The 18,107-nt window shown below is 39.4% G+C and overlaps 1 protein-coding gene across 1 annotated transcript in view; it reads right to left on the reverse strand.

Moving 5' to 3' along the window:
- Window positions 1-406: 406 nt before the first annotated feature.
- Window positions 407-18,107, reverse strand: part of LOC114634230 (phosphatidylinositol 3,4,5-trisphosphate 3-phosphatase TPTE2-like) — a 59,696-nt gene continuing 41,995 nt past the window's right edge. Inside the window, exons 14-17 of the mRNA XM_028782870.1 lie at window positions 17,787-17,878; window positions 10,877-10,969; window positions 2,133-2,203; window positions 407-527 (exon numbers count right to left, since the gene is read on the reverse strand). Of these exons, the coding sequence (XP_028638703.1) occupies window positions 407-527; window positions 2,133-2,203; window positions 10,877-10,969; window positions 17,787-17,878 (377 nt within the window). The remainder of the gene's footprint in view (window positions 528-2,132; window positions 2,204-10,876; window positions 10,970-17,786; window positions 17,879-18,107) is intronic.

Below are 18,107 nucleotides of genomic sequence, written 5' to 3' on the forward strand. Positions count from 1 at the left end.
TAAGTGATGCCTGATACTCCCATGTACTGTCTGTTCCAAACAGTACAAAGACAACCAGGTATGGTGGTGCATGGCTATAATCCCAGGACTCAGGCAGGTGGATTTTTGTGAGTTCACGTCTGGTCTACATAGTGAATTCCAGGCCAGTAAAGGCTATATGGTCTAACCCTCTCTCAAAAAGAGAAAGACTGTATTGTATATGCCTTCAAAAGAAAAAAATGACAGTTGGCATAATTTTCCTGTATACATTTAATATACTTCCCAGAAACATATGTACATACATATACACACACATATATATAAAATCCAGACATACCATCAAAAACAGGTTCGAAGACATAACTATGTAGCATGGATCTGGAAGAACATGATTCTATCCACGAAGGGGAGTGCACTTATTCAACAGCTAGACAACCTTGGTGGAGTTTGTCTCATCAAAATACACCTCTACTGCAAACTTTGGACCATAAATTTTCCATGTTTTTGATTTATGGGTATTATCCAATTCGTTTCTTGGTAGATAAAGCCTAAAAATAGGGGGTAAGGGGAAAAACCCATTATACTTTCTTTTAGGGCTAATAGAAAGGCATGCAGTAGATTACCCATTTTGACATGTCAGAAAAGGCCTTACTACTGATTAGAGCCTCAGACCCTCTCCTGTGTGTTGGTTGGCTCCTTGCAATTCTTCAAAATACAAAATTCTTTAACAAGGACATGTTGCTGTTATCTTGTTGGTGATATTTCTATAAGTGAGAAATACTCCAGAGATACATAATAAAACCCAGTAATACAATACTGCTCCTCCTCTAAGTAGAAAAGTTGGTGTTTTGGCTAAACAGCCACCTCCTGACTACATAAACATCATACTCATATGCAAGTTAAATGTTACAAACATTTAGAATCTCATAAAAGTGAGCATTAAAAATGATCCGACTTTGCTTCTTTTATATTAACATTGACCATAAAGAACGAAACTATCCTTTAGCAAAATCATTCTTGAGAAATAGCAACAAAGTACCAGCTGCCTTTCAAATACTCATGAATCAAGGGGTTTGCACATTCAGAAATAAATGGTAAAAACCTCCACCAAATCCAGGGTCACTTTTACGCATCTAAATATGTGTGCATTGTGAGTCTGTGGGCTACTGGTTCACTGCTGGTAACAAGGCTTGACTTGTTATCTGGTCTTGGTCAGCTTGAAGAGAAAGTTAGGACATAGTGGATTCTTATTGTCTGTCGGCCTGTCTGTGTGTCTGTCTCTGCTTCCCCTTCTCAGTACCACAAGAAGATTCTTTGGAATAATATTCAAATCCAATTATTTTTAATAAAGATTTCCAATCCAATCTAATGTTTTTCTAGTCACATTTAAGAGGAAAACTATCACAGGAATGATTTCTTCACTAGTCCCTATGCTTTCTAACTCCTGACCCAAATGTTAGGTGGGTCGATCAGCTTCTGAGCTGTGGACACCTCTGAGTCACACATGGAATTTGGTGGGTGGGTGGGTGCCGGTTAGCCAACACTTATTCCTCGAGGCCTTGTCAAACTCAAGGCATTGAGCATATACATACCGAGCAGATGCATATTAAAATCCCTTGGAAGGAATTTACTATTAGTCTGGATCTGAGTGTATACTACCTTTAACTTAGAGTCCAAGGGCTCAGAGCTTGTGATTAATGCAAGGAATTTACTATCACACTCTGGGTCTGAGTATACTACCTTTAACTTATAGTCTAAGGGCTCAGAGCTTGTGATTAATGCAACACGGAGGTCCAACAGGTAGCTGTGTTTAAAAAATAACCATTACCAGGTTACATAGTATCCCAAGTGAGGTGAGCTGAGTGGTGGCGGGAGCTCTACTGGGACTGAGTTCCATGGTGGGAAAAATACAAAAGGAAATGCAGACTGTAAATGTATACATATATAGTGTGTTGTATGTATATTTCATATTATTAATAAATGCAAACAAACTCAAAAAAGATTTTAAACCCACACTAAGATGACTAAGGCTTTGGAGTGCTGATTCACCAGTCTTTTGTTCCTATAAGTTGAACTTAGAGGACAGCTGGCATAAACCTTGTCCTAATACATGGCACATTAAGCTGTTTCTGTTGGATTAGAATGTATCCTACCTGTAATTTCGAATAAAAGATGTATGAAACCAAAAGAAAAAGGGGCAGTCATCATAGTATTTAGGAAGATTCTAAAAAAAAGACATGGTTAAAGAAAAATATTAGTTTCATCATAAAATTGATACACAGAACAACTGAGTCTGATGAGTTAAAATCTCTTATTCGTGTTAATACATATTGAACAACCACATCCATTAAATATTTATAGATTGTAATGATACACTCAAGACATAAGGCTTCAAGAGAATATTGCTTTCTCTTGGTGTTAAAAATGTTAAGGAAAAGTATTTACGTGTTATAAATGCGCTATTTAGCTGGCATTTTCAATTAAAATATAAATCTCAAATATAGTGCAGTAAAGTAAAAGAAAATAGGTAAATTGAACAACATTAAAATGTAACTTTTATGCATTAAAATGACAGTGTTTGAAAAGGCCATAAGGTATCCTTATTTTTATTAGCCTAAATTTACATACATGTATACATATGTGTAAGGTGTATGTATACATGTTCAGATATACTTTAAATGAAGTTATGCTGATAGTGTTCTACCCCAGAGCAATTGACTAAAAAAAGATCCCAGTACCAACTGTTTCATTTCAGATTATTGATCAGGGAGACCCAGACTTCCCAAACAATATAGGTTACTGCTCTTGCTCTCAACTGCCTCCCAATCAAAATCTCCATCTCACTCTCTACAGAAATAGAAAAAGAAAAAGAAATCATAAAATTCATATGGAGTCACAAAGACCTTGGATATCCAGAACCATCCTGAAGGGAGATAACAATGCTGGAGAGGTTACCATTCCAGATTTTAGAAATATTACGGAGCCCTGTCTCGAAAAACCAAGAAAGATGGGGAAGGACACTATATATTTAGAATTTAATGAAAATTAAGGCACAACATACCCAAACTTATGGGACACAATGAAAATAGTGCTGAGAATAAATCTAGCTCTGAGTGCTTCCATAAAGAAACTGGAGAAAGCGTACACTAGCAGCTTAACAGCACATCTGAAAGCTCTAGAACAGAAAGAACCAAACACACAAAAGAGGAGTAGAAGGCGGGAAATAATGAAACTCATGGCTGAAATCAACCAAGTAGAAACAAAGAGAACTATACAAAGAATCAACAAAACCAGGAGCTGGTCCTTTGAAAAATCAACAAGATAGATAAACCCTTAGCCAGACTAACCAGAGGGCCCAGAGACAGTATCCAAAGTAACAAAATCAGAACTGAAAACGGAGACATAACAGAAACTGAAGAAATTAAAAAAACAATCAGAGCTTACTAAAAAAGCATATACTGAGCAAAACTGGAAAATCTAGGTGAAATGGATGATTTTCTAGACAGATACCAGGTGCCAAAGTTAAATCAGGATCAGATAAACTAACAGTCGCATAACCCTTAAGGAAATAGAAGCAGTCATTAAAATCTTCCAACCAAAAGTTCCCAGATGGTTTTAGTGCAGAATTCTATCAGACTTTCAAAGAAGACCTAATACCAATACTTCTCAAACTAGTTCATAAAATAGAAACAGAAGGAACCCTACCCAATACATTCTATGACTGTATACCAGACTTCTCAACAGGGACTCTAAAAGCCAGATGATCTTAGGCAGATATCCTACAGACATTAAGAGAATAAAAATGCCAGCCTAAACCACACAAAGACCCAACAAAGAAAGAGAACTTTAGATCAATTTCCTTCATGAACATTGCCACTGATGCAAAAATACTCAATAAAATTCTTACAAAGAAAATCCAAGAACACATCAAAACAATCATTCACCATGATCAAGTAGGCTTCATCCCAGGGACGCAAGGATGGTTCAGTATACAGAAATTCATCAACGTAATCCACTATATAAACAAACTCGAAGGAAAAAAAAAACAAATGATCATCTCATTAGATGCTGAACAAGCCTTTGACAAAATATAACACCTTTTCAAACTAGAAGTATTGGAGAGATCAGGAATTCAATATAATAAAAGCAATATATAGCAAGCCAACATCAAACTAAATAGAGAGAAACTTGAAGCAATCCTACTAAAATCAGGAACAAGACAATGCTGTCCAGTCTCTCGCTATCTATTCCATATAGTACTTGAAGTTCTAGCCAGAGCAATTAGGCAACAAAAGATCAAAGGGATACAAATTAAAAAGGAAGAAGTCACAAAGTATCACTATTTGCAGATGATATGGTAGTATATATAAATGACCCCCCAAAAAAATCCACCAGAGAACTCCTAAACCTGATAAACAACTTCAGTGAAGTGGCTGGATACAAAGCTAATTCAAACAAATCAGTAGCCTTCCTCTACTCAAAAGATAAATGGGCTGAGGAAGAAATTAGGGAAACAACACCTTTTACAATAGTCACAAATAATATGAAATATCTTGGTGTGACGCTAACCAAGCAAGTAAAAGAACTGTATGACAAGAACTTCGAGTCTCTGAAGAAAGAAATTTGAAGACCTCAGAAGATGGAAAGATCTCCCATCCTCGTGGATGGGCAGGATTAAGAGAGTAAAAATGGCCATTTTACCAAAAGTAATCTACAGATTCAATGCAATCCCCATAAAAATTCCAACTCAATTCTTCACAGAGATAAGAGCAATTCTCAAATTTATCTGGAATAACAAAAATCCCAGGATAGCAAAAACCATTCTCAACAATAAAAGAACTTCTGGGAGAATCACCATTCCTGACCTCAAGCTATACTGCAGAGCAATAGTGATAAAAACGGCATCATATTGGTACAGAGACAGGCAGGTAGGTCAATGGAATAGAATTGAAGGCCCAGAAATGAACCCACACACCTATGGTCACTTGGTCTTTGACAAAGGAGCCAAAGCCATCCAGTGGAAAAGAGACTGCATTTTCAACAAATGGTGGTCAGCGTGTAGAAGAATGCAAATTGATCCATTCTTATCTCCTTGTACAAAGCTCAAGTCCAAGTGGATTGAGGACCTCCACATAAAACCAGATATGATGAATTTAATAGAAGAAGTGGGAAAGAACCTCAAACACATTGGCACAGGGGAAAATTTCCTGAACAGAACACCAGTGGCTTATGCTCTAAGATTAAGAATTGACAAATAGGACCTCATAAAATTGAAAATCTTCTTCTGTAAGGTGAAAGACACTGTCAATAGGACAAAATGGCAACCAACAGATTGGGAAAAGATCTTTACCAACCCTACATCTGACAGAGGGCTAACAGCCAAAATATACAAAAGAATTCAACAACTTAGACTCCAGGGAACCAAATAACCCTATTTAAAAATGGGTTACAGAGCTAAACAGAATTCTCAACTGAGGAATCTTGAATGGTTGAGAATCACTTAAAGAAATGTTCAACATCCTTAGTCATCAGGGAAATGCAAATCAAAACAACCCTGAGATTCCACCTCACACTCGTCAGAATGGCTAAGATCAAAAACTCAGGTGACAGTAGATACTGTCGAGGATGTGGAGAAGGAGGAACACTCTTCCATTGTTGGTGGGATTGCAAGCTGATACAACCTCTCTGGAAATCAGTCTGGAGGTTCCTCAGAAAATTGGAAATAGTTTTACCTGAGGACCCAGCTATACCGCTCCTGGGCATATACCCAAAGGCCAGGGAAGTAAAAGGATTGTTTTCTGGGTAGAGAGGTTGGGAGGCAACAAAGAAGAGACTATCAGGGTACAAGTGATCTAGAGGGGAAATCGGAAAGAAGGAGGGTTCTATTCAGGGCAGTGAAGGGAGATAAATACAGAATTAGGAGGTATGTTTGAAAAAGTCATAAGCAGTCATACTACTAATTGTCAACCTGTCAAACCTATAGTACACATAATTCTGTGTATAGAATACATATATAGTTTAAATAAAACTTCTCATTTTTGGCAGACAATGTTCCCTCCAAGGGCCAAAAGTCATCTACCCACACCCATAACACCAGTGAAGTTGTCCAAGACACTCCTGAAACATTAGAGGCCAGTGCTATTGCCCATTGTTGCTATCCAAGAGGTGGAAGGTAAGTCACTTTTGGCTGAAGACACCAGCTGGGACTGATCTGAATACCAACTTTCCAAGAACTAGCATTCATGGTATCAGAAAGCATCATCCAAGCTTCTAAAGGAGGAAAACAATCAACATTTTAGATACATTACAGAGCTGTAGTAATTAAAAAAAAATAGGTTCTACCCACCTATGAAGCCAACGAACCATAAAAGCAACGAGAGTAGCAAGATAACACTACGGAAGAAGTCCTGGAATATATAGCTAGCTGGTAACCAACAGTTCTCTGATTGGACTTAAGACTCAGTCAGCTGTAGAGAAATCATGACAGGTACTGGAAACCGAGCCAACTAACCAGTGCTAGTGAAGTCATGGCTCTTAGAGGCGAACCCACTACATTACTAAATCAGCACAGTCCCCTACCTATATTCCAAATGTTCATCCTTATACCCACAGTAGGTGTAGTCTCTTCCTCACGTGGGAGAAATCTCTCTTTGCAACATACAGAGACCATTACGGAAAACCACAACCAATCAAAATGCAGAGCTGGAGAGCCCAGTTCCAGTAGATACATCTACAAAACAACTACCCCGTCTGAGGCTCAGTGAATATAGCAGAAGAGGGGGGTGAAAGGTCACTGAGAGCCGGAGGGCTGGGGTGTCTCCTCTGAGATTGCTTTTCCTAGCACTGTCAGGAGCTACACCCATAGATTGTCACCAACATGACTGCCTAAGCAACATGAGCTGAGCAAGGACAGGAGACTGCCAGTGTGGGAGAGGGGAAGAAAAGGCAGCCTTGACCCTACACAAGGACCCACACGCAAGCGAGGGATGTGGAGATGGGGAGGGAAGACTGCACTAATTGGCTATCTACTACCAAATGGTCAGCCCTGAGAACATGAATACAACTAACATCATATAGACCGAGAGGGTTATATTTTGGAATTTATATGTACATACGTATACATATGTGTGTGTGTGTTAGGGTTTCTATTCCTGCACAAAAAATCATGACCAAGAAGCAAGTTGGGGAGGAAAGGGTTTATTCAGCTTACACTTCCACATTGCTGTTCATCACCAAAGGAAGTCAGGACTGGAACTCACACAGGGCAGGAAGCAGGAGCTGATGCAGAGGACATGGAGGGGTGCTGCTTACTGGCTTGCTCCTCATGACTTGCTTAGCTTGCTTTCTTATAAAACTCAGGACTATCAGCCCAGGGATGGCACTGCCCACAATGCGCCCTCCCCGCCTTGATCACTAATTGAGAAAATGCCTTACAGCTGAATCTTATGGAGACATTTCCTCAAGGGAAACTCCTTTCTCTGTGATGACTCCAGCTTGTGTCAAGTTGACACACAGAACCACCCAGTACAATTGACCCCTTCTCAATTTGACACAAACACGTCACTATTACATCTCAACCTTTCCTTTCTTATTCATCTCCAAGATCTAAAGAACTTTAAAGTCCCACACTCTTTACAAATTCTTACATATTGAAATGTCAATCTCTTTAAAATATCCAATCTCCTTTGACATTTTTTACAATTTGAAGTCTCTTGACTGTGAACTTTACTAAAATACTTTGTTACTTCAACAGGGAAAAATATCAGGGCATAGCCATAAGCAAAATCAAAATCAAACTCTTAACTGTCCAATGTCTGGGATCTACTCACGATCTCCTGGGCTCCTCCAAGCTCATCACTTCTCCAGCCCTGCCCTCTGTAGGACCCTAAGCTCAGGTTGATCCACTCCACTGATGCTGCTGTTCTTGGTGATCATCCCATGGGACTGGCATCTGCAATACACTGGAGTCTTACTCTGCAGCTAGGCTTCTCCAGTAGCCTCTCCTAGGCTCTCTTCATGGTGCCAGGCCTCAGATCCTTTGCGTGACTCCTTCAGTCCTGGGCCATCAACGGGAACTGAGGCTGCACCTTCACCAATAGCCTTCCATGGCCTCTCACATTGCCAAGCCTCAGCTGCTCTGCATGACCCCTTCATGCTTTCAAAACCCGCACCACCTGGGTGACTCTTACACATCACCAAGTCCAGCTACAGCATGAGATACAACTGTGGCTATCTTTGGAACACAGTTTCTTTGTGCTCTCAGAAAACACTTCCCAGAAGATTTCACTTTAATGATGCTGATCTTTTCTTAATCACACTAATTTCTTAGCTCCAGCTTACCAGCATCAATAGTCCCAGTAATGCAAAAGTTTCGATTTAGTAGTTCTGGAACCTTGTTAATCACAATTGATTCTTCAGCCCCAGCTAACCAAAACCACAGAATCTTCACAATCAAAACAGCAGCGGCCCTGATAAGAGTCTTTAATCTTCCCTCTGAAATTTCACAAGCCAGGCCTTCATCGTTTGCACTGTTCTCAACATTATCTTCCAGCTCCTACAGAACGTCGTATAGAACTCTTAACACCCAATGGCTCTTCCAGCCCAAAGTTCCAAAGTCTTTCCACAGTCCTCCCCAAAACATGGTCAGGTTGTCACAGGAATATTCCACTATGCTGGTACCAATTTGTCTTAGTCAGGGTTTCTATTTCTGCACAAACATCATGACCAAGAAGCATGTTGAGGAGGAAAGGGTTTATTCAGCTTACACTTCCACGTTGCTGTTCATCACCAAAGGAAGTCAGGACTGGAACTCAAGCAGGTCAGGAAGCAGGAGCTGATGCAGAGGCCATGGAGGGATGTTTCTTACTGGCTCGCTTCCCTTGGCTTGCTCAGCTTGCTTTCTTATAGAACCCAAGACTACCAGCCCAGGGATGGCACCACCCACAAGGGACCTCCCCACTTGATCACTAATTGAGAAAATGCCTTACAGCTGGATCTCATAGAGGCATTTCCTCAAGGGAGGCTCCTTTCTCTGTGATAACTCCAGCTTGTGTCAAGTTGACACACAAAACCAGCTAGTACAGCATGTAACAGCAATTAATGAAGAAAGAGCCCGTGAATTTGTAAGAGCAGGGAGGGCTATATAGAAGTGTTTGGCCAGAGGGAAAGGAAGGGAAACATGATGTAATTATAATCTCAAAAATAAAGGGGGAAAAGGTGCATCACCAATCATAATGAAATGCTAAGCCACAGAGTAGGAAGAAACATTCACAATTCACGTTCTAATGAAGGTTTTTCTATGAAGCTTTTCTACTGTTCAATGGCAAAGGAGAGCCCATAAAAACTCAAGTGACTGAGAACAGACATTTCTGATGGTCAGAATAAAGAACTTTTATAATCCAATGACAAAAGATAGCTCAATAAAAACTCAAGGGATTTGAACAGCTATTTGTCCTGAGATGTCCAACAAGGACATGAAAAGACTCTTAGGTCACAGAGTCAATGAAATCTTCCAACATATAGTGTCACTGATTTAAAATAACAGAGAACATTGCCAAGGAAGGTGCAGAGAACCGGAGTTCCTCGTATGTGGCTGGTGAGAATGCACAGCCTGCAGCACTGAGGGAAACAGTCAGAGAATTTCCTCAGTAAGTTATGCTGAGATAAAAAAGGCAAGAGACATTTTAAGCTGACTAACATAGTTGTTTGTAGTTCAGATTAAGAGTTTTATAAAGCTGGGCGGTGGTGGTGCACGCCTTTAATCCCAGCACTTGGGAGGCAGAGGCAGGCGGATTTCTGAGTTCGAGGCCAACCTGGTCTACAGAGTGAGTGAGTTCCAGGACAGCCAGAACTACACAAACAAACCTTGAAAAAAAAAACCAAAAAAAAAAAAAAAAAAGAGTTTTATAAAAAATGAAACTACTAAGTTTCATTTTTTAAAGTTTGCTACATGCAGTAAATGTCCAGACATAAAATTAATAACCACATAAATTACATACTTATATGTGCATATGTATATGTGTATAAATCACATACTTATGTATATATATATATGTGTATATAATTATGTGTATATATACACACACATATATAAATTACATGCTTAAGATGTTCTGAGTAATGACAATGGGTGACATTCCTATTTTTCATAAGGCAAGATTAGATTAATGAGACTATTATATTGTTTATCAATTCAAAGGTAAGTTTAAAATCTTTTTTAAGTATGCTATAAATTATTGGCAACAATATGGTGTTTTGTTTGTTTGTTATTTTAGGTTTTGGGGAGACAGTCTCACTACATAGCCCAGGCAGTTTGGAACTCACAATGTAGACCAGCTGGACTCAAACTCACCGAGATTCACCTGCTCTGTTTCCCGAATGCTGGGGCGAAAGACATATGCCTGACCTCCCAGTGGCTACAAGTGTTTTAAAGATACAAAACAAAAATGTAATTACTATGCTATACTACTTTTGGTTTTTTTAAAATCAAGTTGTTTTCATCTTATTTGAAAAATTAATATGTGTCTATTATGTAGAATTTACAAAAAATGAATAAAAATACTATGTATGTTCTTTTAGGAAAAAAGTTACAGTTTTGACTTTTTGCTTTCCTCTGGTTTCCTGACCATGGACTGATGTCTGTCATTTTCTTTATTGAGAATTGTGGCAAAAGAAATCCCAAACCAAAATCATTCAAAAGACAAGACTAGAAAGAGTCATGTTTCATGACACAAACCTATAATCCCCGCACTCGGGAGGCTGAGGCAGAAGAATCATACGTTCGAGGCCAGCCTGGGTCACATGATAAGCTTCGAGCCCAACCTGGACTACACAGCTCTGTCTAAACAATCTAAAAGGAAAGGACTAAACAAGAACAATTCGCTTCTTGATTACTCACCACAGAGAGAAATTTCACTTTCACGTCATCATATAGAGCTGGACAGTTGAGCACATTAATTATTGCTCTGTCTGTTTCAGCATCATGAAATATCTGTGGAGAAACAGAAAATTCAGAAGTATACGACCAGATAATAAGCACAAGGGTGGAGCCCACTCTTACTCCCTAAATTATCAACTATTCTTGATGCCGTAGCCCAATTATTCCATGTATATAAGTAGATGTTAATCTTTCTATGCAATTGTAACTTAGTTGTTTAAATGAACTCTCCATCTCTTGAAGGCTATGGTGGAACATTGCTGAAAGGCACAGTAGTAAATATCATAGAGCTTAACTAAGATAGCATTACTTTTTTTCTTCGAGTTTGTTTATATTGTGGATTATGGTGCTGGATTTGCAAATATTGAACCATCCCTGCATTCCTGGGATAAAGCCTACTTGATCATGATGGATGATTGTTTTGATGTGTTCTTGGATTCGGTTTGTGAGAATTTTATTGAGTATTTTTACATCAATATTCATAAGGGAGATTGGTCTGAAGTTCTCTTTCTTTGTTGGGTCTTTATGAGGTTTAGGTATGAGTGTGATTGTGGCTTCATAGAACGAATTGGATAGTGTTCCTTCTGTTTCTATTTTGTGGAATAGTTTGAAGAGAATTGATATTAGGTCTTCCTTGAAGGTCTGATAGAATTCTGCACTAAAACCATCTGGTCCTGGGGTTTTTTTGGTGGGGACTTTTAATGACTGCTGCTATTTCTTTAGGGGTTATGGGACTGTTTAGATGGTTTATCTGCTCCTAATTTAACTTTGGTACCTGGTATCTGTCTAGAAAATTGTCCATTTCATCTAGACTTTCCAGTTTTGTTGAGTATAAGCTTTTGTAGTAGGATCTGATGATCTTTTGAATTTCCTCAGTTTCTGTTGTTATGTCTCCCTTTTCAGTTCTAACCCAGTTAGAAAACTCAGGGTAAAGACATACCCGCATAATGGAGCAAACAGAAGACAGAATGTCAAGACTTGAGGATACCGTAGAAGAGTTAGACCACTTAAGCAAAGAATATGAAGAAATTAAAAACACAAAGGAATGTGGGGAACTTTAGTTACATGTGAAAAGACTAAAGGTCTTTTATATTATTTAATTTATTTAATCTATGTTGTTTAATTATAGGCATAGATGGAGAAGAATCTCTGGTGACATAGACCAGGTTTTCAATAAGATCAATACAAGAAGCACAGGAACCACCTAATACACAGGACCAGAAAATAAGCTTAGTGTGCATATTGTAGTTAAATTAGAATTGATAGAACCAAGAAAGTATTGAAAATTGCAAGAGAAAAATTACAAATCACCTATAAAGGAAACCCATCAAAATAATAGCTGAATTGTCAATGGAAATTTCAAAAGCCAGAAGATCCTGGAGCAATGTACTTCAAGCTCTAAAGGAACACAAATGCCACCAGAGGTGCCATGTAAACTTCCAAAGGAGGGAGCCAACCTCAATCCTACCCATCCATGATGATTACAGACCACATAAATTATCAGCACGGCACAATAACCCTAAGGGTAAAGGGGCAGACATGCCTTGGCAGTAACCAACAGCTCTTTAATTGGACTTAAGCCTCATTCAACAAGAGGGAAAACATACCCAGTACTGGAAACCTAGGTAACTACTCAGTGCTGGTAAAGTTGTGGGACATTGTGAAAGAGATTGTAGGGGCCAAAAGATCAAGAAGTTGGCTGTGATGCTGTGCCTCCCAGTAATGTTGGGAGCTATACCCGTAAAATCTCACCAATATGACTGGACAAACATGAGCTGAACAAGGAGGACACTAATAGATATGCCAAAGTAGCCAGGGAAAAGCCCACAAGGCCTACATCCTACACAAACAGTTCTAGGCAGTGGGGAAAGCTGAAAGTGGGAGAGGTGGTCTTCTCCAGGAAAGAGCACATAAACTAGTTATTCAATATCAGATGTTTAGCCCTGAAAACATGCAAACAAATAACATTATATAGACTGAGTCAGTTATATTTAGAAACATACATGTGTATAAATATACAATGCAATAACATGCAATAATAATTAATGAAAAAAGTTATAAATTTGAGTGAGAGCAAAGAGGGGCAAATGGGAGGGTTTGAAGAGAGGAAAGAGAAGGGAGAAATGTAATTATATTATAATCTCAAATTTTATAAAGTAAGAAATAAAGAGAACCCATGTGTCAACACAGATTATTATACCCAGCAAAATTATCAGCCATAATTGCATGAGAAACAACTTTCCATGATATAAGCAGGCTAAAAGAATTCATGTCCAACAAGTTACCCCAATAGGGAATACTTCAGACTGAGGGTAAGAGTAAGTATTTAAGAGGGTAAAGAAAACACCTGCCAGGAAATCAGATCAGTGCCTTGCTCAGCCATCATCAGAAACACTTCCTTCTGAAGTAGATGGGAAGAAATACAGAGGCCCATGGATGGTCAATGAGAAAGACCTTGCAACACTCACTCCTAAATGGGATGTCTTCATCAACTCCCTCCCCGCAGGGTTCAGAGAACAATACAGTATTGGAGGCAGAAAGACTATCAGAGGCAGAGGGGGTGGAGGACACAAAGGGAACAAGGCCCTCTAAACACAGCAGGACCAACACACGTGTGCACTCACAGAGACTCTGGCAGCATGCATGGGGCCTGCATGGTTCTGTACCAGATGAGGTCCCCACTGAGAGGAAAAGTGGATATAAACCCACATCCTTAACCCAGAAGCTATCTCCTATTGATAACCACTTGCAAATGAAAAATTACATGTTCTCCAGTGGACTCTTACTGGGTATACAAACCACTCTTAAAGCCAGCCAGTAGCAGATGGCCAACACAAAAGATTTGAATGGCATCTTTGGAGGTTATTTATCATATAATGTTGTATCAGGACATTTATTTACGTATTTGCTTTTTATTTATTATTTATTTTTATTTTTTTGGTTATTTTCGAGACATTGTTTCTCTGTATAGCCCTGGCTGTCCTGGAACTCACTCTGTAGACCAGGTTGGCCTTGAACTCAGAAATCCGCCTGCCTCTGCTTCCCAAGTGCTGGGATTAAAGGTGTGCACCAGCTTTTCATACTTTTTCTTTGGCTCTTTTTCTTCTGTTTGTTTGCTTGTTCTGTTCTGGTTTATTTGTGTCTGAGTATCGTATTTCATTATTATTCCTTAGATGCCTGTTAATTTTCTAAGGAGAGACAGAAAGGGTGTAGATATGGATGGAAGAGGAGGTAGGGAGAGTCTTGGAGTAGTTGGGGGAGGGGAAACTATAATCTAAGTGTATTGTATTAAAAAAATCTATTTTCAATATAAGAAAACTTTTAAATTAAAATTAATTTAAAAGGATATACATTCAGAAATGAGGGTGCACATCTGAAAAAGGAGGATACAGAAAGAAAACAAATGAATCTATAGTCAAGGGAACACAAAATAAGAGACAATAATACAATGTGTAAATAATGAACAGATTTTTTTCAACAGTAGCTTTAAATATAAATGGCCTAAACTTCTCAATCAAAAGACACAAGAAACAAAATCTATTTTTGAGTCGTTTACAGGAAACCCCATTTATCTTCAAGGACACACACTGGCTCAGAGTGAAAGGACAGAAAAACTATCACAAGAAAATAGGACTAGAGTTGCTGTCCTAACATCTGACAAAATAGGCTTCAAACTAATATTATTCAAAAGATATAAAGATTATGTCATTCTGATCAAGAGAACAACTAGTCAAGAAGATATTAGTCTGTACCAAATTCACAGGCACCCAATTATGTGTGTGTGTGTGTGTGTGTGTGTGTGTGTGTGTGAGAGAGAGAGAGAGAGAGAGAGAGAGAGAGAGAGAGAGAGAGAGATTAACCCCAACTCAATAATAGGTGACTGATTTCAATAACTCGCTTTCTCCAACAGAAAAATAATTTGGACAAAAATATACCCAATATACATATAATTGGAATTGTGTGTATAGCATCAGACATCTCAAATGGATCTAACAGGCATCTACTGAGTATTTTACCCAAACACCAAAGAATATATATTTGACTCAGCAGCTCATGAAACTTTCTCTAAAATAAACTACATACTGGGTGGGATTACAAACCACATCTCTGGGCTGGAGAGATGGCTCAGTGGTTAAGAGTACTGACTGTTCTTCCAGAGGTCCTGAGTTCGATTCCCAGGAACCACATGGTGGCTCACAACCATCTGTAACGGGATCTGACGCCCTCTTCTGTTGTGTCTGAAGACAGCTGCAGTGTACTCATGTACATAAAATCAATCAATCAACCAATCAAAGTTCAAAGACAGTTTTGTTTTTTAAAACACACATCCTGGTAAACACAAAAATAATGGGAATAACTACATCCTATGTGGCCACAATGCAGTGAAGCTTAAAATAAAAACCAAACACTTTCTAATAAAACCACAACCCCATAGACATTAACACAGTATTCAATGATCACTGGGTCAAAGAAGACATCAAGAAGGAAGGTTTTCTTTCTTTCTTTTTTAGCTCTGAAACTAAACGAAAATGAAACCACAACACAACAAAGGTATATTAAAAGCAGAACTGAGCCCGGCTGTGGTGGCGCATGCCTTTAATCCCAGCACTTGGGAGGCAGAGGCAGGCCGATTTCTGAGTTCGAGGCCAGCCTGGTCTACAGAGTGAGTTCCAGGACAGCCAGGGCTACACAGAGAAACTCTGTCTCCAAAAACAAAAACAAAAAGCAGAACTGAGAGAGAAGTTTATTCATATACACACACACAGGTAACAAGCAACAAACAGATATATAAATAGAGCCAAAGGGTGGTTCCCGGATTTGACCACTGATGCATTACACACTTTTTTTCTGCCTGTGGCTTTTCACAGTGAGAAAGTATTTCAGGGTGCACAGTCTAGTACTTCCATTTTACATCTCATACAGAGGACATTGTGAGGAGACTATTGTAGAAACTTAGATGCGGGCAAACGAAGGTCTGAGTAGATAGTTGTAGCAGAGAGGCATGAAGGAGAAATTTCTTCAAAGACATAGCCAAGAAGAATTATTAATTTAGGGACTACAGAAAAGAATCAAGGACAATATCATATTTTTAGATCCGAGTGGGCAAATGCTGGTCCCATACATGGACACAGAGAAAAGCTCCCTGGGCAGATGCATTTTAATCACCGGGATGAAGAATGCCCACATTACAGACTTTGCAGCTACCACACAGTGAGTGCTCACAAACACCCAGAGTCAATAAAAGAACAAATTGCAATGTAAAGAAAGGGAATGCTAAGCCCAACCAAGAACAGAGTGTTTGCAAAGAACTGAACAGTCAGAATCAGGTATGAGTGGGTGCCAATAACAAAGAACTGTATGTGGCAGGGGAATAGTGTTAGCAATAAAACAAGACCCCGAGGTGGAATTCTGTAAGTTTACTTTTATAGAGCCACAGGGGAACTGTTCTTACTGTTTGTCTTAGTCACCGTCCTGTTGCTGTGAAGAGACACCATGGCCAAGGCAACTCACAGAGAAAAGCATTTAATATGGGAGTTGCTTATATTTCTAGAAAGCTAGTCCATGATCAGTATGTTGGGGAACATGATACTGGAGCAGTAGCTAAGAGTCTCCATCCTAATCCTAAGGCAGGAGGTAGGGAGAGGGAGATTGGGCCTGATATGGGCTTTTGAAACCTCGAAGCCACCTGCAGTGTATCCTCCAACAAGGCCACACCTCCTAATCCTTCCCAAACAGCTCTACCAACTGGGTGGCGTATGAGCCTATGGGGGCCATCCTCTTTCAAACCACCACGCCATTGCTTCAAAGGCATATCATCATCCTAGGTGTTTTTCAACTTGTTATCTAAATATTACCTCTTGGCTCCCATTGCTTGAGGGCAAGAAGTTTCTTTCTAGTTCATAAACTCCCTGTATCTCAGGGCACCAGTCCACAGAATATCTGAGTAACAAAATCATTAAGGACAAAGCTTCTGATGTCTGGGCCTCATTCCAGATTTCCTGACTCACACTCTGAGAGAACAACCTAGGAATGTGTATCTCTAGAAGCTCCTAGGTAATCTTTTTTAAAGTAACCGGAAAGAAGATAAAAAGACCAAAACTGACATAAATGTAAAGGTGACATAAACTTAAAATCATGATAGATTGTAGGAATGTGCTCAAGCATTATGGGAAAGGGAAAGACATAGCAAGACTGAGACAAGATGTAAAGAGAATGCCTTGAAAAACTCATTCTGAACAGCGGGATGAAGCAAACTCTGGTCTGCATCTAAACCAAGCATTACCGAACAGGACCATAGCTGGAGAGCAACAAGCAGCTCTGTGGCTCAGTGAATGAACACGCTACTTTGACTCTGGTTTTCAATTAAATACCAGGGCAGGGAGAAGTGCTTGACTGACCAAGTGCCTATTGGGTAAGCAGGAGGACCTCTACCGGGTGTGGCGCTTTGTCTCTGTAATCTTAGCATTGGGGATGTGGAGGCAGAAGGATCCCTGGTCTTGATGAATTAGCAGTAAAAGATCCAGTCTCGAAAAATTGGGTGGGCAGCCTTTGAAGAAGCACCCACCTTTGACCTCTGGATTCTGTGTACACATGCACTTGCACCCACACCTGCACATACACTTATACCGTATACATATCTGCACACTTGCACCCACACCTGCACATACACTTATACCTTATACATATCTGCACACTTGCACCCCCCCCACACACACTTATACATATCTGCATACTTGCACCCACACCCGTAATACACTTATACATATCTGCACACTTGCACTCACACCCACACACACACTTATACATATCTGCACACAAACAAAAGCAGAAATGAAACATCAGAAACTTCAGCTCTTGTGTTTTCACTTACCATACAATTCTTGGAATTAAAACAGGAAAAAACCGTCTCCTGCCACATTATTACTTGTACTTCTAGGTCACTTCCGTTGCCTTTTCCAACACCTGAGTCAAAGTGGAAAATATATACTTGTTAAAACTCAAAACATCTCTCCTGCTGACATTACAGCTTGAGAATAATGACCTCACTGTGCAGTGTGGCCATAGTTGATCATCTGACTTTGTATGGACCTTGTTTTTGAAGAGAAAGACTTCAAAAGCCCAATTTTGTCTCCTAAAGCAAAATTTATGAGGTGAGAGAGAAGAGAGGAGAGGAGAGAGAGTGGGAAGGGAG

Source organism: Grammomys surdaster, unplaced genomic scaffold (genome assembly GCF_004785775.1).
Source record: "Grammomys surdaster isolate TR1022 unplaced genomic scaffold, NIH_TR_1.0 919, whole genome shotgun sequence".
NCBI classification, from domain to species: Eukaryota; Metazoa; Chordata; class Mammalia; order Rodentia; family Muridae; genus Grammomys; species Grammomys surdaster.